Source organism: Carassius gibelio, chromosome A5, assembly GCF_023724105.1.
Source record: "Carassius gibelio isolate Cgi1373 ecotype wild population from Czech Republic chromosome A5, carGib1.2-hapl.c, whole genome shotgun sequence".
NCBI lineage: Eukaryota > Metazoa > Chordata > Actinopteri > Cypriniformes > Cyprinidae > Carassius > Carassius gibelio.
In genome coordinates, this window is record NC_068375.1 from 7,437,409 (window position 1) to 7,458,500 (window position 21,092).

At 38.6% G+C, this 21,092-nt stretch overlaps 1 protein-coding gene across 4 annotated transcripts in view; it reads left to right on the forward strand.

Moving 5' to 3' along the window:
• Positions 1–20,784, forward strand: part of LOC127990697 (disks large homolog 4-like) — a 116,735-nt gene extending 95,951 nt beyond the window's left edge. For all 4 annotated transcript variants that reach the window (XM_052591518.1, XM_052591517.1, XM_052591516.1 and 1 more), the window contains 10 exons: positions 7,974–8,088; positions 9,226–9,402; positions 11,544–11,586; positions 11,697–11,727; positions 11,814–11,861; positions 12,303–12,404; positions 15,487–15,659; positions 15,746–15,858; positions 15,964–16,055; positions 17,166–20,784. In XM_052591518.1, coding sequence (XP_052447478.1) covers positions 7,974–8,088; positions 9,226–9,402; positions 11,544–11,586; positions 11,697–11,727; positions 11,814–11,861; positions 12,303–12,404; positions 15,487–15,659; positions 15,746–15,858; positions 15,964–16,055; positions 17,166–17,272 — 1,001 coding nt within the window. In that variant the 3' untranslated portion in view covers positions 17,273–20,784. The remainder of the gene's footprint in view (positions 1–7,973; positions 8,089–9,225; positions 9,403–11,543; positions 11,587–11,696; positions 11,728–11,813; positions 11,862–12,302; positions 12,405–15,486; positions 15,660–15,745; positions 15,859–15,963; positions 16,056–17,165) is intronic.
• Positions 20,785–21,092: the final 308 nt, after the last annotated feature.

Here is a 21,092-nt window from a genome sequence, read left to right on the forward strand (position 1 = left end):
TTAGTCTCTTAAAGGGCACACCGCACTATAATGTGATACATGCAAAATACATAGTTTTGGCCGTTACAGATTCCCCACCGGAAAGAAAAAGGCTCTCCCCAGCCGTACACAACATAAGGACAACGGTAAAATTCAACTCCATACATGGAAACTTGGAAATCCATCAACCCAGAACATATTTTACATACAGAAGGCATGCTTTTCAACGGCATATCACATAAAAAAAAAAAAAATTTTGTGTAACCAACCCATATGTGTAAAACAATTTACTTGTTTTTCCTCAACACAACACATGAAACTATAACAATTAGAACAATGCTTTCTAGATTCCCACTGCAACGCAAGGAAAGTAAAGCGTATTAGTAACTTTTAATACAGGAGAAATTCAAACAAGCAAACACATTACTACTTCAGATCCAATCTGTCAGTATGATACTCGTTAGTCCATCTATTGTCTGACCACCCTGAGGTGATTCTAGGTGCCAGTCTAGGTCTGAGATTGTAGCGATGACCTTCAAGATCAATGTCAAAGTCAGGAAGATGTGTATGTTGTGAAGATGTGTTAGCATCAGCGTCTGCATTACGAGGACAACTGCTCATGTTATGCTTGGTCACGTCATGTGAATTGTCAATAGGATCGTCACAATTAACATCAGCCTCATTAGGCAGAGAAAAGCAAGCGTCTTGAGGTTGGTCTGCACCCCTCTGTGTCACCAGCAACGTGTCCCCCAACCCCTCATTGGGTGTTTCAGACTCATCCTGAGACCCATTTGGTGTATGGCTGCTGCATGCGTTCCAAGTGTGGAAAGGCTGCATATTGACCACATGATAGACACCAGCATCCTGTCCTGTGTCCAACTTCGCAAGTCTGTAATTCACATCAGACAAAACTTGAGTGACACGGTATGGACCAGAGTACAAGGGTGCCAGTTTTGCTGTAAAATTGGCCAGAGCATCTGATTTAGGGTGGGTTTTCACTCTGACAAGATCACCAATGGCATAAAAAACAGAGCGACGTCTTTTGTCATATTGCTGCTTCCTTTTGTTGTGACTGGTTTCCAGGGCTGCCCTAGCATGGTCATGTGCCTCTTGCAATGTCAAACGTAAGCTCTCAGGATAAGGAATTTCAGGTTCCTCTATTCCATCCCAGACAGGCTGAGTCACCAGGTCCAATGAAGTGTTCAACTCCCTCCCATACAACATCATGGACGGGGTTTGACCTGTACTCTCATGCAATGCTGTTCGTAATGCAAAGCAAATTTGTGGAATATATCGGTCCCAGGTTGTATGTTTATCATCCACATATGCTCGAATTGCTGTCTTGAGAGTCCGGTTCACCCTCTCTGTGGCATTTGACTGTGGGTGATATGCCGTTGTGAGGCGATGTTCTGTTCCCAGAAGAGTGAGCACCCGTTCAAAAAGGTCGCTCATGAAAGGGGAACCTCTGTCTGAAATTAGATATGTGGGGGCCCCATGACGGGAAAACACTTCACTTAGCAGTTTATTTGCTGCCACTTGAGCAGTAGCTTCTCTCACTGCCACGATCTCGACCCACTTTGAAAAATAATCAACAAAAACCAAAATGTAAGAATTTCCACTGGGAGTACGCGGCAAAGGGCCAACGAAATCCACCCCAACATACTCCCAAGGTTTTTGGGGACGAATTGGGACCATTAGACCAGCAGGTTTTCTCTGACTTGGTTTAGTCAGTTGGCAAACCGTGCAAGAGGTTACATATTTCTTCACCTCAGATGCCATTTTAGGCCAGAAAAACCTGTGTTTCAGTCGGGCCAAGGTCTTGGTTATCCCTAAGTGACCCGCAGTTGGGTGATCGTGGTAGTACCTCAGCAAAGTACTTCTGAGAGAAGCAGGAGCATACAGCTTTAAAGATTTCAAGGGGTGGATGCCGCAAGCAGGTTTGGGATCTTGGAAGTACAACAGGCCATCCTGAATGGAATACTGAGAGCAATCATCCATCTCACTCTCCTGTTGTAATCCATTTTACGGAGGAGATCACCTGTGATTGGATCATCAAGCTGTAATTGTCTGACATGAGAGCGATCCGTAAGTGTCACTGAAGGTAGCGTACGGAGATCAAGACTACCAATCACAGCGTAGTCAGGAAGAAGATCCATTGGTGGCACATCATCTGCTAGAGGATTCCTTGACAGCGCATCAGGGACTTTGTTTCGAGATCCAGGCTTGTGGACAACATCGAAATCGAAGTCCTGAAGGCGGAGAGACCAACGAGCAAGGCGGCCAGTGGGGTTGGGACGGGACATCAACCACCTGAGCCCGCTGTGGTCAGTGAAGACTGTGACATGGAGACCCTCAATGTAAGGCCTAAAGTGCTCAAGGTCCCAAATGACGGCCAGACATTCCTTCTCGGGCGTTGAATAAGGTTTCTCCGATTTATGCAGGGCACGACTAGCATACGCCACAGCAACTTCCCTGCCATGCAGATCTCTCTGCATCAGTGCAGCTCCTAGTCCCGCATCACAGGCATCGGCAGGAACAAAGAAAGGTAGAGAGAAGTCAGGAAAACTTAGCACTGGTGCCGAAGTTAATTTTTGTTTCAGAAGGTCCATGGCGTCTTGGCATGCAGAGTCCCACACAAAAGGAGCATCATTTTTAGTGAGCGCAAACAGTGGTTCAGCGTGGTGGGCGTAGTCCTGTATGAACCGTCGGTAATAGCCTGATAGGCCCAAAAACTGCCTCACTTGCTTCACATTGACAGGGGTTTTAAAGTCCATAACAGCCTTCACTTTGGCCTGGTCCGGCAGGATGCCACTCGGACAGACGCGGTACCCCAAAAAGGTGAGCTCTCTGCGACAAAACTGGCATTTGACCAGTTTAATGGTCAACCCGGCAGACTTGAGCCGTGAAAGGACTTCCCTGAGGTCATTGAGATGTTGCTTGAAAGTGGGCGAAGCCACAACAATGTCGTCCAAGTAGACTGCACAGCACCTATAAATAAGACCAGCCAAGACACTGTTCATTAGTCTTTGAAAGGTCGCTGGTGCATTGCACAGACCAAATGGAAGCACACGGAACTGAAATAGCCCACAATGTGAAACAAAAGCAGTCTTAGATTTAGAGTCTTCTGCCATGGAGACCTGCCAGTATCCCTGAGCAAGGTCGATCGTGGTCAAAAATTTTCCTCTAGAAAGGAAGTCTAAGGACTCATCAACTCTTGGTAATGGATAAGAGTCCTTCACAGTAAGCTGGTTCAACCCACGATAGTCCACACAAAATCGTGGTTCATCACAAGGTTTCTGAACAATCACCACGGGGGCTGCCCAAGGACCTGTTGCCGGTTCAATGATGCCATCGTTCAACATTTTTCCTATTTGATCCTCAATCAAACGCTTTTTAGCTGGGGAGGTTCGATAAGGGGGAAGGTGGACTGGCTTGGCGTTCCCCGTGTCAATGGAGTGCTCAATTAGTGATGTGCGACCCAGATGACCGTCAAAGAGATCAGAAAAACTTTCAAGTAGCCCTGACAGTTGTTCCTTCTCAGCATTACTCAGACATGCTTCTTCAACCTTTTCTCGAAGTGCGGAAGATAGGACTTCCATAAATAACAAACTGCTTTCCGACTCCTGCACTTCCCTGCCTTCCATCTCCTCTATTAATAAAGGATTGTTGCCTATGACAACAGTTCTGGATGGGATGTGAATGGTGATGGAGGCACGCAACATGAAGTCCATCCCCAAGACCAAGGTTGAGGGTAAGCGTGGGACAATGGCAAACCTGTGATAAAAACGCTGTCCCATGAAGCCAAAAGCCAACCATGTCAGCCCTAAGGGTTGGCATGCCCCACCATCTGCTAGTTGGATTGGGGGAGCAGACCATGGTTTAATGTTAACCTTCAGTTTGGCATGATTCTGAACAATGTCCGCTTGCACCGCAGAAAGTGATGCGCCTGTGTCAAGTGTAGCATCTAACACCTGGCCATGTAGGTTAATCTTGACTCTAAATGGAGTGTTCCAAAAGGAAGGTGATGTGGGATCTTCCACATGGCAAAGGACAGGATGTTCTGGAACAGCAGCATTAGACGGTTGAGGCGAAATTATCTTCTGGAGGGAGGATTGCCTCTGCGAATCATCCTCCCCCCTTTGGAGTTTCCCTTGTGCCTTACAAATGAATTTCCTTCCCCTGCATTGCTACTTTCAGGGTCGTTTGTAACTCTTGCATCAAGAGCAGGTTCCGAATGTGCATTAGGGGACTCACTTTGTTGTGAGCCATTTCCAGAAAGTGAGTTGCAGTCTGGACATGTTCGAGAAGTGAAGCCAGGGCGTGAGCACTTGTAACAGTAGGTTTCTTTGACAAATTTAGCTTTATTCTGCATTGCAGGCAATGAACATTTACTTGGTCCCAGGACCACATGGAGCTCGTGAGCCCTCAGCAGAAGATCCATACCAGAGGAAACAGAAGTTCCATAGAGAGCCACTCTATACTTTTCAAGAGCATGTTTACAAATAAGGTCGATTTGTTCTTGCTCCGGCGGAGGAGTTTTCAGTTTTCTGAATTCACTTAGCATGTGAGCCACAAAAGTAGGAAGGGGCTCTTCAGGGCTTTGCATACGGTCCAAGATACCTCTCATTATTTGTTCCTGGCTGTCAGAAGGAAGAAAGACTTTCCTGAAGAAATCACAGAACTGGGCCCATGTAACGACATGTGCGTCAAGGACTGAAAACCATTTCTTTGGCTCTTTTGCTAAAAACCGTGGCAGCTCGAGAAGAATCTGAGCATCGGTTAAATCAAGGGAGGTTCTGTACACATTGACCGATTGTAGCCAATCCTCAGGGCTAACGTGTCCGTCTCCCGCAAACACAGGTGGTTCAAGCCTTGACTGGTACAGAACAGATGCGAGGATTCTACTAGTATTACAAACATCAGCAGAATTGGGCTGTGGTGAGAAAGTCGTGTTTGCGTGAGAAAAGTTATTGGTGGTTGTACTTTGTAATGGCATTCGGTCTGGAGGAATATGGATGTGTGGCGTAGAGCTGGCCATAGGAGGGAGCTGCACATGTGGTGCTGCAGGGTTGTTGACATCAGGAGGACCAAAACGTCTTAATATACTCTGCTGCAACTGGAGAGAATCGTTGAGGCACTGTTGCAACACAGATACTTCAGCTTGTAAGAGCTCCACTTGAGTCTCCAGGCTCACACGCTTCGGTAACTTTGGTCTCTGTCTGGGGGCAGAATCTGGTAATGTGTAAGTCAAGTCAGTGTTAAAGTCTGGGTGAGAAGCCATATCAGCTAATGTGCATTTACATAACCAGCAATCTAGAAATTGTAAAAATTCTAAATGTAACCCAGAAAAATACAACCCGTTATTAAAATGCACACACCATCAATAAAATCTTCAAAAAAAATTCAACAATTCCTTTGAGTTAGTTATAGTCTATTTTGCAAGAGCTTAGTATTTTTCGTAACAGAATAGGCCCAGAGCAAAAGAATATGTTGCTTTAAATTGAATGAAATGTTACTTGACCATGGAAAAATGTCCGGAGTTTGAAACTATTCCTCAGTCCAGCATAAGTAAATAGAGTTCAAGATGAAGAAAAACAGTTCCAACAGGTGTTTTGTTTCCTCAAAATGTTCAAAACGAAATTCCAATGCACAACAAAAAATAAACCACAAGTAGTCTTTGAAAAGAAAAATCTCTGCTGTTCGCTTGTGCAGTCAAATTCAACGTGCACACACACACAAAAATCCTTGCTGAAATATCCCAAAAAGATTATATACAAAAAAAAATATCAGTCTGTGCTTGGAAAACAGGCAGGGAAAATTTTTAAATTAGATCACTCCCTCAAAAGAAAAAATAATCCTTTGTTCCAACTGAACTATTTCGTTCAAAAAAAACATCACCACCAGCTTGTAAACAATATCAAAATGTTCAATAAAGCACAAAGTCCAAATGTTGCAGATTAATCCGCTGTCAACAAAACTGCGTCATCCACTCACGCAGAAATACAGGTGTTCCTTCCTTGCGCACATGGCAACCAGATTTAGCAAGCTAATCTCACCAGCTTCCACGATGCCGATTGAACACTCTCACGGCTCCCCAACTCCCGTACTAGTTTTAGGGTTTCATCGCCGTAGGTCCCACACAGATGACGGATCCAGCTTCAGTTGTTCGGGCGCCAATTGTAACGCTTCTTCTCGGATAACTCGTTAAATGCATTAAGTGAAAGAGAAAACGCAGAGTTGGTGTTCCACACATTTAATGGCTGGTACACGGCAACGCACTCCTCTCATACATGAGAGATTAACTCTTTCTTGGCGTTACAAATAAAGTAAAGAGAAAAATAACAACGAGAAGGCAGAGCGTACTTATCATCCATGGGGGTCCTCATTAAACACACATATAGTCCTTCTGCGTCATCACCACATAGCGTGCGTTACAAGTCAAGTGATTAGTCTCTTAAAGGGCACACCGCACTATAATGTGATACATGCAAAATACATAGTTTTGGCCATTACAACGTCTGACTGAAATGGTTTTCGGTTCAGTGTACTGATGATACGAAAACTGATGCAACCGGTTCTTGACTCAAGAACGAGAAGCGCTCCAGCAGTGGGCGTGTTCGTTCATTATTTGGCTCGGCTCGGTGTTCATCTTCAGTTCTCTCTTCACAGCAGTTCAGTCAGTGTACTGTTTGAGTAAATGAATTACTCCGGGATATTGGTTTGTTTGAACTCAGAGGGAGTGTCAGACACATTAAACAAGTGAACAGCTTAATTCATCTGTGGATTAATGCGTATTGGAGACGCGAACCGTTTCAAACGATTCAGTTCGATTTGGTGAACTGGTTCAACCGGTTCACTAAGAAGAACCGGTTTTATTGAACATTTCGCTTGCGAATCGGACATCACTAGTGTTGCTCTGCACTTCCAGCGCTGAACGGATGCCCATGTCCTGCGCACAGATTTCGAAATACTTACACACAAATGACTTAGCGAATGATTACAATGTAGTCTGTGCACGCGGGCGCACCTCCGGAAAATTCGGCCAAAAAAAGACAAAAAATCGTCTGATTGCCGATCATGTATTTCAAGCAAAATCCACCCGGTTCTGATTTATGGCCGGTCAACTGGTGCATCTCTATTTATATACGAGTAAAAGTACTTTAAAATCAATCCTAAATGTAACTGGAAGCCAGTGTAAGGACCTGAGGACTGGGGTGATATGCCCATTACAATAGTCCACCCTGCTGGTGATGAAGGCATGAACAAGTTTCTCCAAGTCTTGACTGGAAACAAAACATCTAATTCTTGCATTTTTTTTTTCTTCTTGGTTATTTTGTGCTATAATATTTATTCAGAGATGTAATTTGTTTATATTACCATAGTTGTTATATTATCACAGCAACTATATAGAACAAATGAATTCAAGTACTTTACTATAGTATTGTTTAAAAACACTATAGTATTTACTATGAAGTATTTTTTCATGTGGTTTTATTTAGAAAGAATGCTTTAATCCAATCAAAAGTAACATTAAATGCATGAATAATGTCACAAAATATTTCTATATTAAATAAATGCTGTTCTTTCAAACTTTTTATTCATCAAAGAATCCTGAAGAATAAAATGTATCACCATTCTCAACAAAAATGTTGTGTTTTCAACACTGATAATAATCAGAAATGTTTCTTGAGCAGTAAATCATCATGTTATTCTGATTTCTGAAGATCATGTGACAGTGAAAACTGGAGGAATGATGCTGAAAATACAGCGGAGCATCACAGAAATAAATTACACTTTTGACTTAATTTATTCACATTAAATTCATTTATTTTTTCATATTTTTACTGTATATTTAGTCAAATGAATGGAGCTCTGGTGAGCACTTCTTTCGAAAACATATATATATTCTTTTAATTCTTGTGTCACTGTGCAAACTGACACAAATGGTTGATTTCTAATGCAGTGTTGGATAAGAGTTGTGCTTGTTTGTGCAGAGTACAGTCGATTTGAAGCTAAAATTCATGATCTCAGAGAGCAGTTGATGAACAGCAGTATGGGCTCCGGAACAACTACGTTACGAAGTAACACTAAACGAGGATTTTATATCAGGTAAACACACTGACAGAGACACACATCTGGCATGTACTGCCATGTATACTCTGTGCAATATTCAACTTTTTGGTTTGTAAGCCCTTTGCTGCAGTACTCTTTTAAACAGAGGACTTATTAGGGAAATAATATGCTTTAAAAGAAAATACTTAAGTGTGAACTAAAAGAGATGTTTACGGACATTACATTTCATGTTAGCTGCAATTAAATGAAAATTCATTATAGTGTAAATTTATATTAAAATGCAGTTGGTGTAATAAAAAGTGCTTTTCTGACTCACTTAAGTAGTACTTAAGTGCATCTTTATATGTCATTTTATAATTACTTGTACTGTCTTTACAATATTGTTAAAGTGATTGTACCGATAATCATTCATGGTGTAATAAAATATACTGTGAAGATACCAAGATACAATGCATTATCTATTGAAGCTTGAATGCAATGTATTTAAGTATATTTTTAATGGCTCACTTGTAATAATGCATTTGCAGTTTAGTACATTTAACATATATTAACCTTAAATTAGTAATACAGTACTTCACATGTGCTTAAGTATGTTAGTCAACACTTCAAAATAAGTGTCCTTCTTGATAAAAGATGATTAAATCATAATGATTTAAATCTGATATTACAAAGTACACTTTTTTTTAAGTCTACTTAAGTGTGTTAAGAAACACTTGAGTGTTGTATCTTAAAAAGTGTCTTAAAATACTAAGATTTAAAGTACACTACAAATGCACAGTAAAGTGCACTTCTTTTTCCACAGTGGTGGATTTCCCAGATAACCTACAACATTTGCCAAAATGGTCAGAATATAAGCAGTGAACACTGAATATACTATATCCCACAATCCCCTGCACTTAACTTGACTTAACTTCCACAATGAGATGGAAACTATTCAATATCTCTTTCTCAGTATTTAAGTGCTCGTTTTGAAGTGTTTAAGATGCAACACAATGGGATCGCATGCCGTTTAACATAGTGAGCACTGCACAGTGTGCAAATCTGAAGGCTAGTGTGCAATCTGAACAGAGACGATGAATAAAAATGAGACAAGGCCAAAAATAAAAGGTGTGTGTAATTGCATGCTTTTCCTTTGATGTTCGTCCGTTTCAACCCCTCTCCCTCTCTTGGCAGGGCTCTGTTTGACTATGATAAGACGGCAGACTGTGGCTTCCTGAGTCAGGCCGTGGGCTTTAGGTTTGGAGATGTGCTGCATGTTTTGGACTGTGGAGATGAGGAGTGGTGGCAGGCCTGCAGAGTCAGCCCACAGGGGGACGAGGAGGAGGTCGGCTTCATCCCCAGCAAGAGGAGGTGTGTGTGTGTGTGTGTGTGTGTGTGAAATAATATTCAGAAAGCTTGAAAGAGGCGTTTTTAGCTTTGAACTCGCTCTCGTTCTATTCTAGTGAATTTCTATCCATGCCACAATTTAAATCTGGATGTCTGTACAGAGCACATTCAGAGACACTTAATGTTTCACATGACCACTTCCTCTCCTTGGTCTTCAGAAATGTCTGATATTAATTTAGTGACACTCTTATGGAAATCTGACAGTTAATTGTAATATCCGGTTCGCAAATGAATCACTTGATGTAACCGGATCTTTTTTAAACAGTTCACCAAATCGAACTGAATCATTTTAAACGGTTCGCATCTCTAATTCGCATTAATCCAGAGATGACTTAAGCTGTTAACTTTTTTAATGTGGCTGACACTCCCTCTGAGTTCAAACAAACCAATATCCCGGAGTTATTATCATTTAAATCTGATTAATTTTTAAACGGTGTGTCGTAAGTCAACATCTCAGGAAAATGTTCGAAACAGGACGTTGACTCCATACATGTCCTCAAATGAGGACAACACCAATAAAAGTATGTTTATTACGCATTTTAGGAGACACAACAGATGAACAGGGAAAGAAATTATATTTCAATATTCCTATGAAACATTATTTATTATTATGTAAATCTTGTCAATTATTTCTCCCATTATTAAACTTCTTTTTTCATTACACGTTAAAACCACATTAATATGCAAATTAGATTTAGTTTATGAATACATTATATATAATGAGAAAACCTGTTTGTGGCCATTTTACGCACATTTTGCATAAAGAAAAATTGTATATCAAATCATTCTGTTATAACATAGTTGAGAATTATCTTTATGCAAAGTTTGTTAAAAAAAAAACATGACATCTAAAAATCTATTAGTGATCAAGTTTTGATTTCAAAATAATGATTAACAAATGTTAATACCTATATAACTTATAACTACAGTATATATTCAGATACACTTCTATTTATTCACAATTTACATTTATATATTCAAATTTATCTATATATTTAAAATTTATATTAATATATTCAGAATTATAACTATATATTTCAGATTTACTTCTATATATTCTCAACTTACATTTATATATTCAGCTTTATAACAATATACATTTAGATTTACTCCTATATATGCAGGTTTACTTTTATATATTCAGACAAAACCACATATTCACAATTTACATTATATATTCAGATTTACATCTACATATTCAGATTTAAATTTGTATACTTAGAATTATAAGTATATATTCAGATTTTCTTATATCATTATTTCCTATATGAATAAGATTGGCAATGAGCAGATAATATAAAATGATGAAATATATAAACATAAACCAATAGTAGTTTTATTCAGGAATCATATTGTTAAAAAAAAAAATCCTGATATGAAATGTACCCTAAATTATATGATTAAGAAATGAATTACATTTTAAGATATAATAAAATACCTAACATTTATTTTAAATTGTAATAATAGTTCCCAATATTACATTTATTGTATTTGTGATCAGATAAATGCAGCCTTGATGAGCAGATTGTTTCAAAACATTAAAAATCCAATGACCCCAAACTTTTGAATAGTGGTGTAATTTTATTTTTTTATAATCTGAGGCAGTCACAATTATATTGTAACATTTCATATGCTGTCAATAGAGTTTAAATTATGTATTTACCCTATGTACCCTAAATTATTGACCTGTGATGCTCCGCTGTATTTTCAGCATCATTCCTCCAGTCTTCAGTGTCATAACTGCTGTTTTAACAATGCATGAACTGACATTATCCAACTGACATTATCCATTCACTGCATGACGTAGCCTATTAGAATGCAATCAGTATACCCTCCAACTGTAAGATTTAGGGGGAAAAAAGCGTTTTGTCTTATTTTTTTTATATATTTTATAGTTCAGCAATATCACACATCGTATCAGCTGTACAGTCTTGGTAAAGTACGCCAGATGATGAGTGTTTGCGCTGTTTCCTCATTTGCATAATTTGTGAGTCGTAATAAACAACAGCACAGTTCATTCCTAGTGAACTCCATGCTCCTCCTGCTGTTGTTTAGTTAGAAATCTCGTGTCATTCTCGTATAATTCAGATGAATCTCTCTTCCAGGGTTGAGAGAAAAGAGTGGACGCGGTTGAAGTCGAAAGAAAGGGTAAGATCCCTGCTAAAACATTTAAATACTATATATACATCTATACTTACATCTAAACTGATGCAGGAAACAATTTATTAAGTGTTGTCCCCTACATTTCCTTCTGACAGGACCGAAGTCGAGACAGTACAGGTTCTCTGGGTGAGTTACAAACATCTTTTTGAATACTGGCACAGTTTTATTTTTGCTCAAACAGAGACTGATGCATGTGTATTTGTTTCTTTCAGGAAGGGAAGAGCCCGTACGAAGTTACGAGACAGTTGCACAAGTGGAAGGTGGGATAAATCGACTGAGTCTTCATATGTTGTGTCATTGACTGCATGCACTGGCTCTGATCCAACCCTAGTGAGATGCCTTGCTTTCTACGGTCTGTGTATGCAGCGTCCTAAATGGAAGAAAAAGCTCATACTGTACGTCTACACACAGTACGGTGTTGAGTCTTAGTGTGAAGCCTGTGAACAATTATGTGAAACCAGATCTTTTTAGATTTAACTGCTGTTTATTTCAGCACTGAACATGTCTGAAAAAGCTCATTAGTTTTCATGTGGGGAGAGTGATATCTAAAAATGTGTTTTTTGCAGGCAGCTCACTAGGGTTGAGGTATTGAATTTTTGTCTGTCATATGTTTGCTGTTCTTTCTCTTCACTTCCGTCTTTTGCTTTGTCTTTTAGTCTCTGTACTCATATAGTGTCTCTCGTGTGTCGCACCCTGTTTAGTGCACTACGCGAGGCCCATCATTATTCTGGGCCCGGTGAAGGACAGAGTGAATGATGACCTGCTGTCGGAGTTCCCAGACAAGTTTGGCTCTTGTGTCCCTCGTAAGTATTCATACTCTCAGATGTGTTTATTGCTCACACACATGCAGAAAGCCTTCCCTTCAACAGCAAGCTCCGATCTTATTTGGCTTTACAAAGTTTCTGGGAGTCAGGGTGCTAAGGTTTTTAAGTTAATTAAGTTTAATTAAGTTTCTGAGGTTTGTGGATCCAAATGTTGAAGTTTATCCTTGAGATCATATAGGGCCATATATTTATTCATATATTATTTATTTTATTTTTTCCCCTGAATTTATTTTTTTCTAGATTGCTACAATGCAATTTAAATGCTTTAATTCAGTTGTAGTAATCAATTTTAGTAGTAACATGTCAATTCATTTAAATCATGAATCACTCATTATACAAAATAAGAACAATTTATTTTATTAATACATTTTCTATAATAAAAAAGCATGTCTCATCAACAGAATTCATAGAACTTCATTGATTTATTCATTTATATATATATATATATATATATATATATATATATATATATATATATATATATATAAAACATTTAATCCTAATTAATAAAGTTGTTAATGTTTTTGATTGGCAAGGCAAGGCAAGGCAAGTTTATTTATATAGCACATTTCGTACACAATGGTAATTCAAAGTGCTTTGCATAAAAGAAAGTAAAATAATCATGAAGAAAAATAATAACAAAAATAAAACAAGTAATTTTAAAACTTTTAAAATGATTAAAATGATTTTACATAAAAATAATAATAAAACATAAAACAGTGAAAATATAGTGCAATCTATTCGGACATTGCACAGTGCTCATTCAATAAATGCACAGCTAAACAGATGAGTTTTGAGTCTAGATTTAAATGTGACTAGTGTTTTAGCACATCTGATCTCTTCTGGAAGCTGATTCCAGCTGCGGGCAGCATAGTAACTAAAGGCAGACTCCCCTTGTTTTGTGTGAACCCTTGGTATTTCTAACTGACTTGATCCTAGTGATCTGAGTGCTCTGTTAGGTTTATATTCAGTGAGCATATCTGCTATGCATTTCAGTCCTAGGTCATTTAGTGACTTATATACGAGTAAAAGTACTTTAAAATCAATCCTAAAAGTAACTGGAAGCCAGTGTAAGGACCTGAGGACTGGTGTGATATGGTCAGATTTTCTGGTTCTAGTCAGAATCCTGGCAGCAGTGTTCTGGATGAGCTGCAGCTGTCTAGCGGTCTTTTTGGGAAGGCCGGTGAGGAGCCCATTACAATAGTACACCCTGCTGGTGATGAAGGCATGAACAAGTTTCTCCAAGTCTTGGCTGGAAACAAAACATCTAATTCTTGTGATGTTTTTTAAATGATAGTATGCTGATTTAGTTACTGCTTTGACATGACTACTGAAACTAAGGTCTGTCTCCAGAATCACACCAAGATTCCTGACTTGATTTTTAGTTGTTTGACCCCTAGAGTCAAGGTATGCATTCACCTTGAACACTTCATCTTTGTTTCCAAATGCAATGACTTCAGTTTTTTCCTTGTTTAACTGAAGAAAGTTCTGGCACATCCAACTATTAATTTCATCAATCCATTGGCAGAGGGAGTCAATGGGGCTGTAGTCATTTGGAGATAATGCTAGGTAAATCTGGGTATCATCAGCATAGCTGTGATAGGCAATTTGGTTCTTTCTCATTATTTGACTTAGTGGAAGCATATACAGGCTAAACAAGAGAGGTGCAAGAATTGACCCTTGTGGGACTCCGCATGTCATGGACGTCCACTTAGACTTATGCTCTCCTAGACTCACATAATAGCCTCTCCCTTCTGAGTATGATCTGAACCATTTGAGTACCATCCCAGAAAGCCCGACCCAGTTTTCCAGCCTCTCTAGTAGTATGTTATGATCGACAGTGTCAAACGCAGCACTGAGATCTAGCAATACCAGCACTGATATTTTGCCAGAGTCACAAGTTAAGCGAATATCATTTATTATCTTAATGAGTGCTGTCTCTGTGCTGTGATGTGGTCGGAAACCAGATTGAAAATTGTCCAGGTATCCATTTGAGTTTAAGTATTTGTTCAGCTGATTAAAAACTACCTTTTCTATAATTTTGCCTATAAAAGGAAGATTAGATATTGGTCTAAAATTGCTCAAAATTGTGTTATCAAGATTGGTCTTTTTCAGGAGGGGCTTTACAACTGCAGTTTTTAGGGAGTTTGGAAATGTCCCAGAAAGAAGATTTATTAAGATAAATAAAATAAAATTTAATTAGGATTAAATCATAAATCATATTTTATTTTATTTATCTTAATAAATGCAATCAAAAACATTAACAACTTTATTAATCTCTTAAAATTTAATCAAAATAAAATTCACGATTGTAATTGTTTGGCAAACAAAGTGCTGCACAACAGTTGAGAAATAATTTTTATCAATTTTTAAAAATTGTGTGATATTCCTTAAAAAATCCAATACCTTTATTATTGACAATATAATTTTTTCTTATTATTTTAAGAATTAGTACATGCCATTATATTGTAATAATATGTCAAAGTTTCTTAAAGTTAAGCCAAACTTTTATTTTGATGGGTTGTCATGAAGAATTTCGTTTCTGTGTGTATTTGATATGCTGATCGTTTTTGTCAAGTGAAATGCTGGTGAAGTGACTCTAAGAGAGGTTCTCTGTGTCCTCGTATAGTGCGGATGCCGAAACCACCTCAAGCGTCACTCACACAGAAAAAAAAAACAGACTTCATCTTTAAAATCCAGTCTCATGTGATTTAGCTCATTACACAGCCCTACGTTTGATTATTCCTCCACATCCACATTGGGATATTCATCCAATAGTTGCTCTGTAAATTCAGTTTTCATGACTGCATTCCACATGTCTGGCCAGAATCCAGTTCAGTCTGGAATCACAGGATCCTATTCATATAGAATCTCTCATCTCATTTCAGTAAAACAAAACTCTCTTTAGATGCTCGCCCAACATTTCTCTTCCCACAGCCTCCTCTCTTATGATAAGCAGTAAACTTCAAACAAAAGGAGTCATTTTCAGCACACCTTTCGTCTGCCGATATTAAACGTATCGGATATCATAGTCACGAGATGATGTCACCGCTCTTCTCAGATACGACACGACCCAAGCGGGAGTATGAGGTGGATGGGCGGGACTATCATTTTGTGTCGTCTCGGGAACAGATGGAGAAAGACATCCAGAACCATCGTTTCATCGAGGCGGGCCAGTACAACAGCCACCTGTATGGAACCAGCGTTCAGAGCGTCCGAGAGGTGGCCGAACAGGTTAGATCAAGTGTTTCGGACAAAATAATGCACTTGCGTATCCTTCTTGCAAGTCTTAAAATTTATGTCTGTGTGTTTGTGAGCAGCAGGGAAAGCACTGTATCCTGGATGTGTCCGCAAATGCAGTTCGTAGGCTACAGGCCGCACAGCTTCACCCGATCGCCATCTTCGTGCGGCCCAAATCACTGGAGAACGTCCTGTACGCAACGATCAGATTAACATGAACTTAAAATACCCCTGTTTAACCATACCTCAGTGTATGTCTTCATCAAGACCAAACTTCAATTTCTGCTCTTTTATCCAGAGAGATCAACACACGTCTGACTGAGGAACAAGCCAGGAAAGGCATGGACCGCGCTATTAAACTGGAGCAAGATTTCCTGGAGTGCTTCTCTGGTAAGACAGTTTCACACATCGCCCACTAGTGTCCTGGAGGACACATGCCACATTTATTAACTAGGCAATACCTACTGTAACCACCATGGAGTTTTATTATTTTACATGAAAGTATAGAAATCACACTTTTATAATTCAATCTTGACGACTCTCTGAATAGTTTTAGCGTGTTAATAGATAAGACTTTGTTAACATCCTTTATGTGCTCTTCGTGCAACTACATCTGCTACACGTGCTGCTGCTGCAGAGCAAGTATGGACATGCTACTGCCAGTAGATACACAGACATGCTGCTGTGAGCATGTCAAATATGCCCATGTTGCATAGATAAGTCCCAAAGCAGATCTAGACAGGTGGAGCTGGGGGAGGTGGAGGCTTTAAGATGCAGGTGCACTGCATGACAAACTTACAACAAACACTGAACCAGACTTTATAAATATTGAGCAAGCAATCTAATTGGCTGCAGAATCAGCAGAGACCAGTCAGCTTGTGCCACATATTAAATATTGTGATTGTTTGCAGGTTGCGCCACCTAGAGTTAGGCTACCTCATATATCGAGTTTTTCCAAGACCATTGTAATGCTTATTCTCCAGAGAAAACCATAATAAATTAGGGGTGTTAATTAAAGTGAGAAATGGCTTGATTTTTAATGTGCTTTGTCATATCTTAAATTAAGTCATCTCGAGACCCCCTGGTTGAAAACCCATGATTTAAACAAAGGATTGCATGACTTGCAATGATTTCACTAAAAAGTTAATTGATACACAAATGTTGAATCAATGCAACCGTTTATTATGTAAACTCTAAAAAAAGCATTAGGCACAAATTGTGCTATAGTACCCCTAAGGTTTCATAGTAGTACCTTAAAGGGACATATTACTACTGAAAGTCTCTAATATGCACCTTTCAATAAGCTACTTTTATTGATAAGTAGATAAGTTGTCCTTTTAAGAGAACTGTCGTTGTTGCATGTGGTTAACGCTTTTGCTGACAGTGTTGCATTCGTACAACAATGAATAACTGTTTTAATTTTACACTTGCTTGAGTTGAGGTACATCTGTATGCATAATTTATTTGAGTAAATGCTGTAATGTTTTTTTTTTTTTTCAGCAATCGTGGAGGGCGACAGCTTCGAGGAGGTTTATCACAAGGTGAAAACTGTGATCGAGGAGCAGTCAGGGCCTTATATCTGGATTCCCACCAGGGAGCGTCTGTGAGAGTCCACCCAGAGCCAGAGCCAGACCACCTCGCCCAGCTCGCCCTGGACTGTGGAGCCCGACTCGCAGAGCTGACGAGAAACAGACAGAGAGAGAGAGAGAAGTAGCAGAGACTGAGAGGAACAGCACAGGAGCTGGCCACACCGCATCTGCCTCTCTTATCCTCCCTTTCCTAGCTTTGTAACTTCCTTTTTCTGCTTTTAACTTCCTTTCTCTGCCTTTCTCTCAACCCTTCTCTGTTTCTTCCTGGCTTTCTCTCTGAATAACGTCCTTTCACACAGGACTGGTGAGCTGTTTTTACTCCGTCACGAACTGGGATGCTACAAAGCAATTTTGTATATTGTCAGATTCCCTCTGGCTCTCTCCGATCAACACGGGAAGTGGAGAGAGACGGGCGACCGCCTTGGCTTTTACCGGAATGAGACGTTCAAGAGCCGCTCCTGATTAAAGGAGCTTGTTTTACAATACTAAAGCTGAACTGAAATATGAAAGTATATTTATCCGTATCAATAATGCGCTGAAATCTTCAATATCAAAGATACCATGACTACTCAGAGACTGACGTTCACTCACAGTTCTCAGCATCAAGGGCGATTAATTCCTTTCTCAAATGTAAAGTGCTTGACGTGTGCTTCCTGAAATCCAGGAAGTACTGTGCTGGCAGATCTAAAACGTTTGCCTCAGTCCTTCGAATGTTCCCCTGAAATAGTTTGCAGCTAGTTCATCACCTGAATGAATGAATGAATGAAAACCGGAAGACGCAGACTGTGACTTTGGTTCTGCACACCGCAGAAAGCCACACGCTTGATGTCCCAGGGTCTGTTTTCTGTTGGTTCTCTTGCGCTTACATGTAAACATGGCACATTTAAACACATGCCAACAATAGATTTTGTAATGTTTGCCTTCTTCTGTCTGGATCTTCTTGCAACAGCCAGATTGATGTTTTCCTTTGAGCTGAAATGTATTTGCTCGGATGGATTATTTCCCCGAGCGCCACAGCTCTACACAATGACTCCAGGCTGCTCTTTAATGTGCAATATCAGGCTCTTCCATAATCTTCTCATAATGTTACGAATTTTAGCCAACTTAATACTTTGGCCTTCGGATTTCAGTTCAGTTAAGATCACACTTGTGCTGAATGGCACAATATATAGAGAGAGAATTAAATTTATTAAATATCTATCTAAAATAATTTATTTAAATGCATTTGTATAAAATGATAAATTATATATTCAGTAATTATATTGGGATATTTAATTATTTCTTTATAAATTTATTATGAATTTATTTATCATTTATTAACCCCTCGCCATCTTGCCAGTGGTTGTTTTCACTGTCCTCTGTCTTTTTCTCAGCTAAGATAAATCAGGCATCACCTTCTGATGAGTAGTAGGTTATTTTGATGAAATTTACATCTCAGAGATAATTCATTGTATAATAGTCGATGCTTTGTTAGTGGCTCTTCTTGATCACAGCTCAGGATAGGTGTTAGTGAAGGCTTTGGGACGGTGTACGTATTTGTGAAAATACAATGCAAACTTGCAGCAATTTGTAACAGTTTTGGTGAATTGGTGGCTAATTCATATGAATTCATACCATTACATTTGTATGGTTTTGTGTGATAGAGCTTCATGCTTTTTTTTTTTTTTTTTTACATAATTTTTGTACAGAATGCATTGCATGAATTCATATGAAATTGCCATCTTTAAAATAGTTATGTATGCTCAGGAGATCAGGTCGGAAAAACAGGAACGTCGAGTCATTTTTCTGTGTCTCCAGAGTGATTACTCACATAATGATTATGAGTTGGATCAGAGTTTAATTTAATGGGTTTTTTCCCCATTCATCTGCAATGTGAACGTAGCCTTACTGGCCTAAACGCTCCATAGACACACACACACACACACACACACACACACAAATACTATCAGGAAAACGGTGTATTGTACAATTTGTTTTTTTTTATGCTGTGTATCAGATTAGAGTTAACACTTGTAATCAAACCAATGAGGCTACTTCGATGCATCTCAGTGGTCATCATCACTAGTTAATTGGTGGGTTTTAATGATGCTGGGGTTTTATTGGAATACGATCGTGGGTTCATTATGTTTAATGAGATAAATGAATGGCTGTAGTGCCAGAGAATAATCCTCTTAGCAAGCTAAGTTTAACAATCTACGCCTGCCTTCGACTAATTACCCTTCTCAGAGCCGAACACTCAGTTGTAAGCCATTTCAGCCCATAATTCTGTGAGGTTGACGAAGTGCCCACTTCAGCCCTGTCTGAGGAGAGCATGAGAGGACGATAAAGTGGCTTTCTCACCCTTTGTGCAGTGACAGCGATGCTTTGAGCTCAGAGGGTGTCACATTCAAGGATGAAGATGACGGTTTGTCCTGAACACAGTCAGGGGTTTGCATCTGATTGAAGTGAGATTTCCTGTAAATCAATGCCATGAGCATAACTGTAGTGATTTATGGACACAGACTTTGATTGAGACTAATCTAAACAAGAAAAAAAAATGCCACCGTTTGTGTCAGGCCAAAAAAAAAAAAGTTGATAAGAAGATAAAGTGAAACATATATTAAAGGGAGGATTGGATCATGCGTGAGGTTTCTGGTGAAAGCAGAGGAATACAGAGCGATCCCGTGGCTCTAAGCTACTTTCACTTATTTTCTTTTGACTTTTTTGCGTTTGAATTTCAATATTTAAGTGTGTTTGGAGTGCAGTGATAGTTCTTTTCTTGCCGTTTTATTTATTTATAGATTTTATATTATTATTGAATTGTTTACTGCTTTGTTTACATCCGGTTTTGTGTGAAGACTGACGCTTTTGCTGTGGTTTCCAAAGTGGAGCTGCACACAATCAAATGTGAAAATTCACTAAAAACTAGAAATTAAACTTTACTGTGAAATTGTAATATATATATATATATATATATATATATATATATATATATATAAAATAATTAAAAAAAAAATAAATTACTTGCACGCATTACATATACCACTTTTTTTTCTTTTTCTTTTTTTTTTCCTTTTTTAAACGCGTCCTTTAAATAAATTTCCCAAATTTTATTATTGGCCACATAAATAATTAAAAATAAGAACATATATTGCAGTTTGTATGAGCTGCACTAAAGTGCTCACACACACACACACACACACACACAATGCATTACCAAGAGACATGTATGACTTCACTCTTGCTAGAATGAATTATGAGTTGAATTAATTTATTTATTTGAAAGAATCAAATGTATTTTATGGATTTGTATTTGCTATAACATATTATTCTAATTATCCTGAACAGATTGAAAATATTGCTTTTATTAAAAAAAGAAGAAGAAGAATTATGAATAACAACAATGCCATCTGATGCAAAAGTATATTTAAATGATTTATCTTAAAAGAGAGATTTACCAATGACAGTGTCGGATAATAAAAATGTTTAATTTCAGTGAAATGCTTGTTGTAAATTAGCTACAAGAATAATAAAAATAATTATGTTAACAAGTGTTGTGTTGAAGCTTTTGTTACGGTGTGGATGGATGATTACTGTGTGGCTGTATTCCCAATTGCAGACCACCATATTAGACATGCTGTTTTTGAAGTATCCATACTGCATTCCATTATGTTCACTCGAGGAGTTTCTTTCTTCATCAGGTTTGGAGAAATGTAGCATTGCATCAGTGTCTCATCAATGGATGCTCTGCAGTGAATGGGTGCCGTCAGAATGAGAGTCCAAACATCTGATTAAAAACATCACAATAATCCACAAGTATTATTGATTATTTTATTATGGATTATAGACTCGTCTTCAA